General features: G+C 35.5%; 1 protein-coding gene across 3 annotated transcripts in view; it reads left to right on the top strand.

The window, feature by feature from the left end:
* The window catches only part of lin28aa (lin-28 homolog Aa), a 93,274-nt gene that overhangs the window by 64,386 nt on the left and 12,237 nt on the right, over positions 1–16,651 (top strand). For all 3 annotated transcript variants that reach the window (XM_039749952.1, XM_039749951.1, XM_039749953.1), the window contains one exon: positions 16,045–16,229. In XM_039749952.1, coding sequence (XP_039605886.1) covers positions 16,045–16,229 — 185 coding nt within the window. The remainder of the gene's footprint in view (positions 1–16,044; positions 16,230–16,651) is intronic.

Raw genomic sequence — 16,651 nt, 5'->3', positions numbered from 1 at the left:
AAATGTTAACATGCATAATTACCAGACTGTCTACAGAAATGTCCAGTAATAAATACCATCTTATGTTTTTATTTTTTTGAAAATGTTCCATATTTTAGCAAGATTTGGATGATTCATTTATCTTTGTTTTAAATTTTCAACATAAAGCATTGTATAAATAATTTGTATTAATTTGGTTATAATACAATAATTTATTTATTTGTCCTGACATTAAGGTATCCAAATATGGTATTTAAAAGTCAGTTCGGATTTGACCTAAGGTTTTCATTATAGGGTCAGTAAAATAATAAATAATAAATAAAAATAATACAATAATAAAAAAATAAATATTCTAGTCTAGCTGCAGCATCTGTACAATATATTCAAGTGAATTGAGTTTGATAACAAAATGCAAATTGATTTGGGAGACTTTGTAGATTACAAAAACTTCAGCATAGTTAGGTGTTGTTTTAGAACATATGATTTGTTATCTCATAATAAATCACACAATACTATATTCTCACTCAGTGTAATGTATGCTATCTCAATGAAACAAGTGTGTTTTTGTTCCCAGAAAAGGTAAGATGTCTATTAAGTCAGTATTATGTGTACAAAATAGGTGACCATAAATATGGATAGGGAAGAACAATAAAGTTTTCACATCCACGTCTGAAAAACAGCATGGGACCAAAAATTGTTACCTTTTATGTGGTCTTTTCTTTATTAATTTTTGTTTCTTAGTTTCCATTACATTATTATTATTGGTGCCTGTGTGGACAATAAAATTACCTTGTCTATGTAATATTTATAAGAAAACATATTGTTTGCAGGATTATACACATTAAGAACTGGTGCACCAGGGAGATTGTCAGCTAAAATTGCTGATTTAGTATGTTTCAGAGAAACATTAATATTTCACAGAATAAAGTTCTGAATTATAGGGAGTGCTGGGGTAAATAGTCTGAAATATATAATTTTGCCTACTGCATAATTTTCAAGCTATTGTAGGTTTCATTTTTATTTTTGTGTAACAATGGTTTTGCATCGATAAAAAAAGTAAATCAATACAAGTAACAGTAACTGTACCAAAGGCAAACTCCTGCTTTTGCTATTAAATTCTAATGCAAGTTACAGTAAAATTACATAAATAAGAAGGAGATAGATATTCATATTTTTTAGTGGAATAATAAAAATGCAGTGTGATGGAGGGCATTTAATAGGGATGATCTTTTTTGTACTGATAAATATTTGTATGTTTTTCAATAATTTATAGATCAGACTTTGTGTTAGCAACAGTAAATTTATTGTTTACCATCTGGGCTGGCCTTTGTCATGCAGATTCAAAATTAATGTACATTATGAAATTTAATTATGCATTATTTTGTTATGTTTTTACCCATACATAGTACATTACTCTCTAATCGGGGAATAAAAGGTCATTCACTATGAAATCGTTGTATGTGAATAGCAATTTCAGTTCATCCACAGGATGCATCATTATCTCTGACGGGTTTCTTAAATGTTGTAAGTAGGAGACAGAATTGTAAAATCTTTCATCATAAGTCAGGTTTGCTAAGTTTTCCAGAAATTGCTATGTAATTATGAATCCACATCCTGAGGGCAACATAATAAAAAAGCTATGATAATGCTTGAATATATGGTGCATAAACAATGTATACATACCCCAAAACATACAGAATTCATATCATACAAAATACGTAATTATAGGATATTCCAAAGCACAATATCCTAGTACTACTTCTCAAACCAGGTTGCTTTATAGAGAAATTCCATGTACTTTCAGACATTTTCATGATACAGTAAAATCCCTTCAGTTAGAAAAAGCACTGACATATCACCATCCTTTTTATATTTTGTGTTGTGTTCTTATGTTCTGCTATATGTTATGATACTGTAGATTGAAGGTACACATAGAGGCTGTTATTCTAGGATGTGCCATTTGTTTGTATGGGCAGATTTTTTGGTGTAAAATTTACTGCACTGCATAAAGCTCCATGTTAGAGCAATTCTACATGTTTTGTTATAATGGCACATTCGTTCAATATATTATTTCATTGTTTTTTTTTTATTTTTTGCAAGTTTAGTTTTTTTAAAATACTTGAAACATATGACAGATATTAAAATATGAATGTCTTAATAAAACTGAATCTGATATTTTAAGGTAACAATAGTTTAAACAGGCTACTTTTTAAATCTGGTGGTCTCCCATCATTTTACACCTGAGTTTTACAGGTTTCACTTCTGAACTTGAAGGGATGAATTACATACTGTATTTCTCCACATAGCATAACATTAAAATTCAAATTTCATGCTTACTTTTATGTCTACTAAACAATTTTTCAACATTTTACTATTCTGAAATTTTAATAAGCTAGACAGTTTTCCCTTTGAACTTTAAAAATCTCCATTTGTTCCATTTATCATGCTTGAACTGTTCATGTCAGTCATTATTAAAGCCACTGATTTATGTGGAAATATTTGCAAGTGGAAAGTACATTAATGGCAAGCATGATGGTGTAGTGGTTGATGCTTTGGAGTTTTCCGCTTGTTTCTGTGTACTTTTGTTTCTTCCTAAATTCCAAAGCTACTTGGGCTAGGTTGATTACTGACTGTGAATGGATCTGGTGTGAATTTATAGGTTATTGTGTCCTGCAATTAATTTGTGTCTTGTCCAAGGTTGGTTTTTTGCCTTCTACTTGATAATGTCTAGATTGCTTCTGGCTTCACATCACAATGTATAGAAAAAGCAGGTTCAGAAATTCATGTCACATCTGGAAATACCTTTAGTTGGTGTTCTTTTGACAGATACATGATGATATAAGTGGACCAGAGTCTATACTAGCAGCCATGAGCACAAGGCAAGAACCATTGCTGAGTTGGGCACCAATCATTTGCCTCGCCAACATATTCACAAATAAACCCACAACCACAACCACAAAGGATCCAATTAGAAGTGCCAATTAGCCCAGCCTCAGAGAAAAATGCATGAGGTTTCCAAATCACTACTCCTGGTTTTACTCATAGTTAAGGGATTTTTTTAATGAACTCTAAAATCTAATGTGATGTAGATATATTTGGGAGTTTGGTTTATGATTTATAACTAATATTATTTTAAATCATATTTTGTTTTAATAAGCAACTATTTAATGAATTAAGTAGAAATCTTTCACTTACTGATATAGTACTGTTTTATTTTAAATATTATTTTAATTGTATGATAACAGGAGAAAATGAGTAACTGTACATTAAGACTTCGTCTTGTTTTTGAGCATCACTTCTAGGAACAGTGTGTGTATTTTTTACTGCGTAACATATTGTCATCATTATTGATATGCTGTCATCAATGTTACAGAATTCTATCCAATGACAAGGAGCAATCTTTTCCTTTTGTAAATGATGAAAAATTCCCATAATGACTTGGCTGTCCCCTCACTTTCAACTAGTGGAAGTAGCTACACAGTTCATGTTTTGCTCCTTATTCTGCTTGTTGTGGTCAGTGGGGTAGTGGAAATTTTATGGAGAAGAAACATGGGCAAATTTGGTTGGTTGGTCAAACATGTTAAAAATTCCATTTTTGTTGCTGGAACTATACTTGTCTCTGGTTTCTGAGACCATGTTAATATTCTTTATTTTATATAAATTGTGGCAGTAGATATCTACACCAATACACAAAAATCCATTAAACATAAAATCACATTTAATATACAACAGAGACAAAATTAGTTAAGCAAAGTAAAGCACAGAAGCTTAGCATTAGTGATGAGCGAAACGATTCACACAGAATTGAACTCGTCATGAAGTTAAGAAAAGAACTGTTTCACTTCCAGTGAAATTTGTGCCATTGATTTTCATGCTTTAATTGCTCATGTATCTGCCTGTCATTTAATATTTAAATAAAGATCTCTAATAAAAAAATCACCTGATTCATTTCCTGTCACAAATAGACATTTTGTTAAGCCAAAGAAACATTGTGGTAGTACGATCCTCCACTTTGCTAATTATCATAACATTCTTGGTAATCGCAATCCTAAACATGCGTCAAAGACAGGAAGGAAACTTGAAATTGCACAGCACTTGGAGAGTGCATATCTTCAACTTCTTCCACGGGAATCAAAAAACAGGAAAGGGTGTTTGCGAGGTAACTGTGTGGGGTGTGGGCAGCTTCCCCTGTAGTGAGATTTTCCATGGGTAATCTCACAGTAATCTGCATAATTGAGCATTTTGAAGTGTCTTTATGTGGAAAATATGCAACATGTTACATTTTTTAAAAATGAAGTGATGTTAACAGGTAAACATGGAAGTGTGAAGCATATTTTTGGGATAAATATTCCTTGTTTTTCCACCTCCAAAAAACCTTTAAAACCTCAAAAAAAACTCAATATATTGACCTTTGTGTTTTGTAATTGGGCAATCGCCTGTGAATTAATTTTAATGTCATTTTTGTGAAACTGTTTGTCAAATCAAAACTTGCATGTTTCACTCATTACTACTTAGTATTATAGTTTTAACATGATGTGATTGATCAGTACAGTAGCAGATTAAGGAGGAGAGTAGAGAGGTTGAAATTCTTAAGTGTTTCCAAGAAGTATGTCAAACAGTTTCAGTGTTTACATGCATGATTTAAGTAACAATCCACAAATTCTAATGTCTTATTGTTTTGTGGGTTCTTTGTTCCCTTCTGTACTGTCAATCCAGAATTTGTTTTCTATTAATTTTTCTTCTTAAAAACTGATGTATTAAAACTGGTGTATATCCAGATCTTAGGTTAGTATATCCCAAAAATCACTGATTGGCTAAGTGACTCATATAGCCCCATCAAGCCTAGGGTGATGAATGCACAAGAAGTCACTATATGAGTTCATCATCCTCATATCAAAAAGAGAGGATAAGAAACTGGCTCTTGCAATATAGAATGTCAGTTCACTGGGTAAGGAAGAATCCAGTGATTGTGTATTAGATTTAAAAATTTGAACGTGAGCATCAGTAGGCTTTGTGCCCTAGGAACCAAGTTACCCGAGCTATTATATAAAATTTCAGTAATTATTTACAGCTCTGATGCTGATCTTTCTGTTCATAAAATAGGTCATTACAATAGCAATTGGCAAGAACTATTCATAATTTTCAGAATAACAGTATTTGAGGGTTCCTCTAGAATGCCTCTTTCTCTTTTACGATTTGGCTTAAAAAATAATTAGCTCAATGTCATCTCATAACAGGCTCAAGTTTCAAGTTGGGTATTTTTCTCTCTAGACCATCCTCAAGAAACTGTGACACACATACACAAACTTATAATTGAGATATCGATATTTTTCGGTATATTTTGGACCCTTAAACATCGAGATCCATCGAAACACGGAGATCAAAATTTTTGATGAATCTAAACCTTTCACTCCTCCCCCATAGATGATAGGTTATGGTGGGGAATGGCACAAAGTAGAAATGTCAGCTACATCATTTCACTTTATCTCTTCACACAGCATTCTCCCTAAAACTAGACTGATCTAGGATGGTCTGCTATTTTCTCCAGGTTTGTGCTGAGGGAGATACACCAGATAGGTGTAGTGATACAGTGCATCCGGAAAGTATTCACAGCGCATCACTTTTTCCACATTTTGTTATGTTCCAGCCTTATTCCAAAATGGATTAAATTCATTTTTTTCCTCAGAATTCTGCACACAACACCCCATAATGACAACGTGAAAAAAGTTTACTTGAGGTTTTTGCAAATTTATTAAAAATAAAAAAATTGAGAAAGCACACGTACATAAGTATTCACAGCCTTTGCCATGAAGCTCAAAATTGAGCTCAGGTGCATCCTGTTTCCCCTAATCATCCTTGAGATGTTTCTGCAGCGTAATTGGAGTCCACCTGTGGTAAATTCAGTTGATTGGATATGATTTGGAAAGGCACACACCTGTCTATATAAGGTCTAACAGTTGACAGTTCATGTCAGAGCACAAACCAAGCATGAAGTGAAAGGAATTGTCTTTAGACCTCCGAGACAGGATTGTCTCGAGGCACAAATCTGGGGAAGGTTACAGAAAAATTTCTGCTGCTTTGAAGTTCCCAATGAGCACAGTGGCCTCCATCATTGATGGACTGAAAGCCAGAAGCCTACGTGACCATCATCATCAAATCCTTCCGTGAGAACCCTAAATACAAAGAGGACTGTTTTATTTATGTTAGGTAGATTGCCCAGAGGGGACTGGGCGGTCTCATGGTCTGGAATCCCTGCAGATTTTTTTTTTTTTTCTCCAGCCGTCTGGAGTTTTTTTTTTTTTTTTCTGTCCACCCTGGCCATCGGACCTTACTTATTATTAATGTTGACTTATTTTATTTTCTTACTGTGTCTTTTATTTTTCTATTCTTCATTTTGTAAAGCACTTTGTGCTACATTTTTTGTATGAAAATGTGCTATATAAATAAATATTGTTGTTGTTATCAACCGTAAGTGTAAGAAATTCGAAACCACCAGGATTCTTCCTAGAGCTGGCCGACCATCTAAACTGAGCGATTGGGGGAGAAGGGCCTTAGTCAGGGAGGTGACCAAGAACCCGATGGTCACTCTGTCAGAGCTCCAGAGGTCCTCTGTGGAGAGAGGAGAATCTTCCAGAAGGACAACCATCTCTGCAGCAATCCACCAATCAGGCCTGTATGGTAGAGTGGCCAGACAGAAGCCACTCCTTAGTAAAAGGCACATGGCAGCCCGCCTGGAGTTTGCCAAAAGGCACTTGAAGGACTCTTAGACCACGAGAAACAACAAACTTCTCTGGTCTGATGAGACAAAGATTGAACTCTTTGGTGTGAATGGTAGGCGTCACGTTTGGAGGAAACCAGGCACCATTCATCACCAGGCCAATACCATCCCTACAGTTAAGCATGGTGGTGGCAGCATCATGCTGTGGGGATGTTTTTCAGCGGCAGGAACTGGGAGACTAGTCAAGATGAAGGGAAAGATGACTGCAGCAATGTACAGTGACATCCTGGATGAAAACCTGCTCCAGAGCGCTCTTGACCTCAGACTGGGGTGACGGTTCATCTTTCAGCAGGACAACGACCCTAAGCACACAGCCAAGATATCAAAGGAGTGGCTTCAGGACAACTCTGTGAATGTCCTTGAGTGGCCCAGCCAGAGCCCAGACTTGAATCCAATTGAACATCTCTAGAGAGATCTTAAAATGGCTGTGCACCGACGCTTCCCATCCAACCTGATGGAGCTTGAGAGGTGCTGCAAAGAGGAATGGACAAAACTGGCCAAGGATAGATGTGCCAAGCTTGTGGCATCATATTCAAAAGACTTGAGGCTGTAATTGCTGCCAAAGGTGCATCGACAAAGTATTGAGCAAAGGCTGTGAATACTTATGTACATGTGATTTCTCAGTTTTTTTCATTTTTAATAAATTTGCTAAAACCTCAAGTAAACTTTTTTCACATTGTCATTATGGGGTGTTGTGTGTAGAATTCTAAGGAACAAATGAATTTAATCCATTTTGGAATAAGGCTGTAACATAAAAAAAATGTAGAAAAAGTGATGCCCTGTGAATACTTTCCGGATGCACTGTAGGTTGCATTTGGTGTGGACAAAAATAATTATCTTCAGGTAGCTTTAAAAATTTCACAACTTAGGAAGGAACAATGAAGTTATCACTCAGGCTGTTCTCTTTAAGGATGAAATAGCTTTACTCTTTATTGATAATGTTCTTATAGGTTGAAGATTGGAATCTGAGTAATTTCTGAATCTGGGAGACGTACAGTGGAACCTCGGTTCACTAACGTTTCGGTACACGTATAACTCGGTTTACGACCAAAAAGTTTGGCAAACTTTTGCCTCAGTTCACAACCACATACTCGATATGCAAACAAGCCAGTTTCCCTTTTGGTTTGTGTGCGCTGATGATTTCCGCACGTGTTGCAGTGTTCTCGGTCAGACTTGCATTCGCTGTGAACTCTTTGTGCTCTATTCCATTTCCCTTCCGGTTTGTACGCACCGATTACTGTATTTAAGCATGTGTTGAGCCACTCCCTGTTCATTGTTCTCAGTCAGACGTGCGCGCTTTACCTGTGATCTCTTTGTGCTCTACAGTATTTCGTGTGCTTTTGCAGTTAACCATGGCTTCTAAGCACTGTAACCTCCTCTCCACCCAGTTCATCCTCACTTCATGCCAGAACTCGACTCATGCAAGGTTAGTTTTCTTGGTGGTTTATGATTAGTTTTTGTATTACGGATTTTTCAAATGTTAATTTTTCGGTTCGTAGCGTGAATTGTTGCAATGTTACTTTTCTTGGTTGTTTATTAAGTTGTGGATTTTTCAAATGTTCCTTTTTTTCCCCTGTGCTTAAAACTCATTTTTACAAGTGTTTACAGCGATCGGTTTGTAAGGCTATTAGCGTGAACTCCTGCAATGTTACTTTCTTGGTTGCTTGTGGTTGGTTTTTAAATAAAGTTCGGATTTGTTCAAATGTTCCTTTTTTTTCCCTGTGCTTAAAACTCATTTTAAAAAAAGTGTTTACAGCGATCGGGTCATAAGGTTATAGCGCAAACTCTTGCAATGTTAGTTTTCTCTGTTGTTCAAGGTTTTCTCGGTTATTCAATGTTTTTACATTTATTTTACTATTAGATGTGCATTCTATCGATTAATTAACTATATTTGTGCTTAAAAATCTTTAAAAATATATATTTACATACAGTTCGTATGGTCTGGAATGGATTAATTGTATTTACAAACAATCCTATGGGAGAAATTGCTTCGGTTTACAACCAGAGTTTTGGAACAAATTATGGGCGGGAACTGAGGTTCCAAATGTATTCTTTTCAGAGGAGGCATTGCCAGTAGCAGTAAAGTTTGTTCTACTCAAAAGAGTCCCTGAATATTCTGTAATAACTCTTTCTAGGACGAAGAACTCTGAACGAAACAATGTGCATTGTGTTCCTCAGTATATGGAGCTTCAAACAAACAGTGATGCCCCTGCATCGGAGCGATGAGGTAGGCGCTGGACAACCGTTGCGACAGTTAACCTCTGTTTGCAACTTTTAGGTGCATACCGCCTGTCACTCAGTCACTCAACTTCTCATCAGGATGGTGGTGTACAGTATTGATGTGAACCTATTGGGTCACCAATTCATTTAAGTGATGTCAGAATCAACTGGATGATTGTGAGTTAACAGAAGGTTACTTACAGCAAGATGGAGCAATGTGTCACACATTGGCAAGGAGCATGGCAGAAATTGAGTCCTTCTTCTGCAGCGGGGTAATTTGACAGGGGCTTTGGCCACCACAGTCGCCAGATCTGAAACCACCAGACTTCGTTTGAGTTATGCTCAGATGATAAGTCTATCAGTCTCACACTGTGGAAGATTTGAAGAAAAACATCCAACATGAAATTGCTGCTATCCCCCGAGAGACACTTGTCGATATATTCAGGAACATGGAGAGCCACGTCGAAATGTGTCTGGCAGATAATGGAAACTACTTCCAGCATCACATGTAATGCAATCGATTACACATACGTCAAGATATATATCGTATTTTTTTGGTTCAGATTGCTTCATCCTAAATGGAGTTACAACAGAATATTCAGGGCCTCTTTTGACTGAATAATATTATAGCACATCTAAGCCACCAATTAACGGATTTTTGACCACTCAAATCCCCAAAGCAAAATTTCAATAATTTTTTGATGTCAAGGAAAAAACTATAAAAAATAAAAGAAAAGGTTGTACTTACTGTATTTAAATAACATTTACAAAATGAATACTCTGTAAAGTGAATGAATCTCCCTGTACTTTTCTTTTGCAGAGGTTAACCTAGTTGTTTAACAGGATACATTCAGTTAACAAGAGATCATGCTTCTCAACATCATTTTAAAAGCACAAGCTGTAAAGGGGTGGTGAAGTTGCAATCTCTGTCAACAGGTGATCCTTAGCTTCAGGATAAGTAATATGGTTATTCCACCTTTGCTACTACATCGTAAATTTTTTTGCATGGAAATTAAATGATTTGTAGGAGTTTGTGTTAGAATCTTGAGGACATACTGTATGTTTTGTGTACTTGGAGAAAAATCAGAAGGGGTAACTTTAGAAGGAAAAGACAGACTAACAAAATACAAATGTCATAGAGTAGTCATATTATAATGAAATGGTAAAAAGTAATAGTTGAAAAGTAGTCTAAAGAACTGAAAAATGTATTCTTTTAAGTTGTATCCATCAGTGTGTGCTGCAGTAAAATTATATACTATACGCATATAAACAAGCAAACACAATGGTATTGCCAAAGAAATCCCATGATTACATTTAGAGGGAATGTTCCGTCTATAACTCTGTTTCTGAAACTTCTAAGCACTTCATTGATTGTCCATATGGCTGTCAGAGAAGTAGTGCTGTATGTGAATGCAAAGAAAAGGCTGAAAGTTGCTGAATGGTACAAAGGACCAATAATAGCACATTTGAGACTGCTTTATCAGTAAGTTAGTGGGCTTCAGTGTACTCCTAAGAAATTTGAAATTCTTTATTTCAACCTATGTACTGCATAATATTGTTCAATGCAGAAATAAATATGTTTAATGTCAAGTGCGAGATGATGCACACTAGTAAAATAAAAGTCCTTTTTACTTTCTAGCTAACGTAAATAATAAAAAATTAACTACTTGTGAAAGTCAGTTTATTGACTCATTGCAGATGTTTTATTAACTTCTTTCTCTCTCTGATGTGCATGTCCTAAAAAAGGCACTTGCAGCACCTCTGCTATTTGCACAATATACCCAATTCCCACTCTTCCTTTGTTGAGAGTGCATTGTTTTAGGGCTCCTGCCCTTGTTGTCTCACATTCTCATTTTTGCTCCAGATACTATTTAATTTCACTGTTGTAAACAAGCTCTTTTTTTGCTCATTATTATTATGTGATACATCTCAGGGTAATCTGCAGTTGTCATTTTTTTGCTGTTTTCACCTACTCACCATGATTTTTTTTTAACTCTACAATTAATTGTAAAACTCATGTTAGCATTAATAATAATACATTTTATTTATATAGTTCCTTTTCCGTGCTTAGGGCACTTTTGATTAATTATTTCTTATATTATTCATTGTTTTCCAGTCAGTCAGTCATTTTCCACCCTGCTTTATCCTAACACAGCGTCACGGGGGTCTGCTGGAGCCAATCCCGGCCAACACAGGGTGCAAGGCAGGAACAAATCCTGGGCAGAGCGCCAGCCCACCGCAGGACACACACACACACCCCAAACACACACTAGGGACAATTTAGGATCGCCAGTGTACCTAACCTGCATGTCTTTGGACTGTGGGAGGAAACCCACGCAGACATGGAGAAAACCTGCAAATTCCACTCAGGGAGTACCCAGGAAGCAAACGCAGGTCTCCTTACTGCGAGGCAGCAGCGCTACCACTGTGCCACCGTGCTTTCCTCATTGCTTTCACCATTATGAAAAAAGTATGCTCTTTCATCAGTCTCTTATTTTGTTAATTTGTTCCATCTTTGTGGTCATGATCATGAACATTTTCTGTCTTTTTGAATATGCACAGTACAAATTTCTTTTTTTTTTTGGATTTGTTACATAAGGTTTGTTTATTAATTTATTAAATTGTCGTTATATGCATTTTGATAAATTGTTCTGTTTTACAAATGTGAGTCTTACAATAATTAAATTTTCACTATGCATTTTTTGTGTTTTATGCATTTCTTTGAGTTTTCATGGAATTAAATTACTAATACCAACGTTATTTCATCCATACTTTGGTTACACCATTTTACTCTGTTGTATCTCTGCTATTCTATCCTTTGGATCTTTCTTTCATTAGACCCTCAGATAGACAGTTTTCTGGGTGTGGTATTCCTATGCTGCAAAAAGTTCCCAAGGCTTATGATAAGTAATGAGAATGAGTGATATGTGACTTGTGGAAAGATAATAAATGATATGTGGAAAAGCAGGATCAGTTTTTTAAAAAATATTTGTAATTGATTTTGCTACTCTTGTCTTGTGCAGTGATTGCTTAAAAGCATAATAATTAAAAGCAGTGTTTGTTTTTTGATTAAATGCTGTTGAGCCTTTCTAGTTAATAAATAAAGAAGGTTGCAGTTAGTTTGTAGTTGAGTATAAAACTTTTCTCAGATTGTACAACAAGCTAGTCAGGTAGTTAATTTATAGAATATTTGTAAAGCATCACAAAATGCAGTTTCTGTTTCTTCCATAATGTAAGTCTTTTTTTTTTCTTCATTGGCATTCTACTGAGGTACTTTTTGATTTTTATCTCAGTTCTTCATTCTTGTCATTTCTGTTCAATCACTTACACTCACCTAAAGGATTATTAGGAACACCTGTTCAATTTCTCATTAATGGAATTATCTAATCAACCAATTACATGGCAGTTGCTTCAATGCATTTAGGGGTGTGGTCCTGGTCAAGACAATCTCCTGAACTCCAAACTGAATGTCAGAATGGGAAAGAAAGGTGATTTAGGCAATTTTGAGCATGGCATGGTTGTTGGTGCCAGACAGGCCAGTCTGAGTATTTCACAATCTGCTCAGTTACTGGGATTTTTACGCACAACCATTTCTAGGGTTTACAAAGAATGGTGTGAAAAGGGAAAAACATCCAGTATGCGGCAGTCCTGTGGGCGAAAATGCCTTATTGATGCTAGAGGTCAGAGGAGAATGGGCCGACTGATTCAAACTGATAGAAGAGCAACTTTGACTGAAATAACCACTCGTTACAACCGAGGTATGCAGCAAAGCATTTGTGAAGCCACAACACGCACAACCTTGAGGCGAATGAGCTACAACAGCAGAAGACCCCACCGGGTACTACTCATCTCCACTACAAATAGGAAAAAGAGGCTACAGTTTGCACGAGCTCACCAAAATTGGACAGTTGAAGACTGGAAAAATGTTGCCTGGTCTGATGAGTCTCGATTTCTGTTGAGACATTCAAATGGTAGAGTCAGAATTTGGCGTAAACAGAATGAGAACATGGATCCATCATGCCTTGTTACCACTGTGCAGGCTGGTGGTGGTGGTGTAATGGTGTGGGGGATGTTTTCTTGGCACACTTTAGGCCATTAAGTGCCAATTGGGCATCGTTTAAATGCCACAGACTACCTGAGCATTGTTTCTGACCATGTCCATCCCTTCATGACCACCATGTACCCATCCTCTGATGGCTACTTCCAGCAGGATAATGCACCATGTCACAAAGCTCGAATCATTTCAGATTGGTTTCTTGAACATGACAATGAGTTCACTGTACTAAAATGGCCCCCACAGTCACCAGATCTCATCCCAATAGAGCATCTTTGGGATGTGGTGGAACGGGAGCTTCGTGCCCTGGATGTGCATCCCACAAATCTCCATCAACTGCAAGATGCTATCCTATCAATATGGGCCACCATTTCTAAAGAATGCTTTCAGCACCTTGTTGAATCAATGCCACGTAGAATTAAGGCAGTTCTGAAGGCGAAAGGGGGTCAAATACCGTATTAGTATGGTGTTCCTAATAATCCTTTAGGTGAGTGCATATTGACACTGCTGTGGAAATGATATTGGCAAAATATTTTGATACACTATCACAAAATGTATTTTATTATGTATGTTTCTTTATCTATACTTTGCCAAATGTTGCATGAAGTTAACAGAGACCATGAGAACATTAGAGTTTATCCTGAGAGACAACAGGGGTATCTTTTGTTCCTGATCCTAGCTGCAAACATAGGAAGCATCCTCAAATTGCAGGTCTGCAACCAATCCAGCATGGTAATCACTGTCCTTTTCAATGTTCTTTTAAGCAACACATTAGTGTACAATCTAGTCAGCAAAATATTCTGTTTGCTGTATTTTTTGGACATTATGAATAAATAAAATTTATAATGAGCATGTATGACCTTTACTCATTATTCCTATAAGTATTCAATACACTGTATACATGTTGACATTTTTATATTTCAATAATTTGCTTTGGGTTTGGAAAAAAAATTGGGCCACTTAAACACTTATTTTTATGAGTTCTCCTTCTAAAGATGTTAACATAGTAATGTATTTTTGTAAACATTTTGACTAAATAGTTCCCTCATTTGTATTATTGTATTGGCTCACTACTCATTTCAGAATACTTCTAGTGACCTTCTCACAAAAAGCCAAAAATACCACCCACCTCAAATTCAAAATTATACAGTTAATTTGCTGTTATGGCTAATCTGAAAATAGTGTACCTTCCTATACTCCAAAGCATTTTGAAAAAATAATCTGACACAGATAGTGAAGAGCAAAACCCTTGGATTTGATTTGCATGTTGCTTGAGATTTGTCCCAAGTTGAAAGGCCCAAAAATACTGAAAAAAGCTGTTAAGCCCCTGCTGCTGAACACACAAGCAATACATTGAATATGCACAGCAGTGAACTGTTTTGTGTGGTAGACCAAAAATTGATAGTTGCTGCTATGGTTCAATTAGTGGGTCCTCACAGCCAAGTACTATATAGCTTCAATGCACAATTTAATTCTCACTTCTTAAAACACATAATCTTCTGCAAATGTTATCATCTTACTGCTCATATCACTTTTGGCATTTTAAAGATTTAATGAAGTGTTCTTCATAGTCTTAGTTGCATTCCAAGCAAACAATACAGATTGCTTACCTGAAAACTAACAACACAGAAGACATGATTCTGGGGTCTTATTCTCCTTTATTAAGCCTAGTCCAATAATGCAATGCTTTGGCAATGACGTTTGACCACTGTGTCAGGTATTAAAAGCAAGCTTATGAGTCCAAGGAAAATTCTCAAGAAAATATGTATTTCCTATCTTCTGACACAGAGATGGGAAAAATTCATGCTTTAAAAATTGTTTTGTGTGAAACAATAGCTAGTCTTCTTTTGTATTTGTATTCAATAACAGTTTGTAAAGGAAACTAATGAAGTATGCAATTAGTATCACTATGTATGGCCACTAGAAAGGCAATTTAGCATATATAGTATGTATTGAACTGTTACACATTTAAAGAACATTTCAAAGTTGTATTGTGAGTAAACTGAATAAGACAAAATAATTTGATGTTTTACACTATAGTTAATAAACCAAAAATATATTGTACTCTGTATATATGGTTAAAGATTAACACTTTCCAAAAATATATTTTTGTTTGTGTTTATTTTAATTTGCTTACTTCAAGTATTTGAAAGTATTCAGTGGTATATTCTGCCTTTAGCTGATAAACATTGCTTTCCCTCTAAATTATGTTTTATTTTGAGTTATGGTATGTTTCCAATTCTGGAAGACCTTCTTCAGTGAATCTAACTAACTGATAAAATACATTTTTTGTACAACTTACAATTCCAGGCTGCAGTATTTACTAGCTAACTTTGCAGTTTAATAAAGAAGTTCAGTGGTTTATATTTTTGTGCACATTAGATGCACATTAAAATATTAATAATGTGTATATGAACATAGCTATTTTTTCATAGATTGCATTTGTGTATAAATTTGAACTACCTTTGACTGTTTACAATAGGCTGTTGTGCACAATATCTTAATTAACTACAGTAAAATAAAAGACGGGCATAAGGCTAAGAGGCAAGTCCATTCACAGAAAGAAATGATCCATTTGTCACCCCCTTCCCCCATTACAGGCTTGCTGTCTAGGCAGTAACCTACAGTAAGTCATCTTGGAGCACATTTTCTGTGATTATTTCACTTACTTGTAACCAGGGCAACAGTTAAAGACGGAAGGTGTAGAGGAGTGGAAAGGACTTCCATTGTGCCTTTATAAGCCTACCATCTCTTTCTGCATATTATTGTTATTATTAGTGTATAAGTGTGGTTTATTTCCAACAATTGTGATTAAATGAGGTTGCACCATTAATTTCAGTTCTAAGTATATACATTTCTAAGTAAAAATTTTAAATGTGCGTTTTTTTTTTTTATTTTGACTTTATTGTTAAAATATGCATATTAGAATTTTTTTTTAAATTTTGTTTTAATTCCATTAAAATGCTGCAGAGATTTTACATTTCTAGTGGGAATTTTTTATTTCACTTTGCAGAGCAAACTTTTCATGGAAGGATTCCGGAGCCTAAAAGAGGGAGAGTTGGTAGAATTCACGTTTAAAAAATCTTCCAAAGGTTTAGAATCATTACGGGTAACGGGTCCAGGAGGCAGCCCCTGTGTTGGTAGTGAAAGGCGACCGAAAGGGAAGATTGTGCAAAAAAGAAAACCAAAGGGAGACAGGTAAGCACCTTTATTTTTGATTTGGTTCTTTCTATATCTACTATGTATGAGTTGGGTGTTTTATTCATGGATAATCCCCTTTTTAAGTTCATGAATTTGTATTTGAAAGTTTAAATTGTAATTTTGAAATGTACTCTTTGTATTGAGGTATTCTACAGTTTTTAACCTACCTTCTCTGATTTTCACAGTTATAACTATAGAATTAGGAAAGGAAAATTTGAACTTTTTTAACATTTGCATAAATGCGTAATATTCATTTTACTTGAATCCCTATTCTTAGCCTTAAATGTATTATTTTGTTGAATCTAATATTAAGCATGGACACTTAGTTTGACTTGTGCCCTGAGCTATTTCCTACAATGCATGCAGTGCTGCTGGGATAGGCTCTGGCTCCTCTGGTTTAAAGATGTTGTTATGTTATG

The sequence above is a fragment of the Polypterus senegalus genome, chromosome 3 (assembly GCF_016835505.1).
Source record: "Polypterus senegalus isolate Bchr_013 chromosome 3, ASM1683550v1, whole genome shotgun sequence".
NCBI lineage: Eukaryota > Metazoa > Chordata > Cladistia > Polypteriformes > Polypteridae > Polypterus > Polypterus senegalus.
This window is presented reverse-complemented; position numbering and strand designations above follow the sequence as displayed.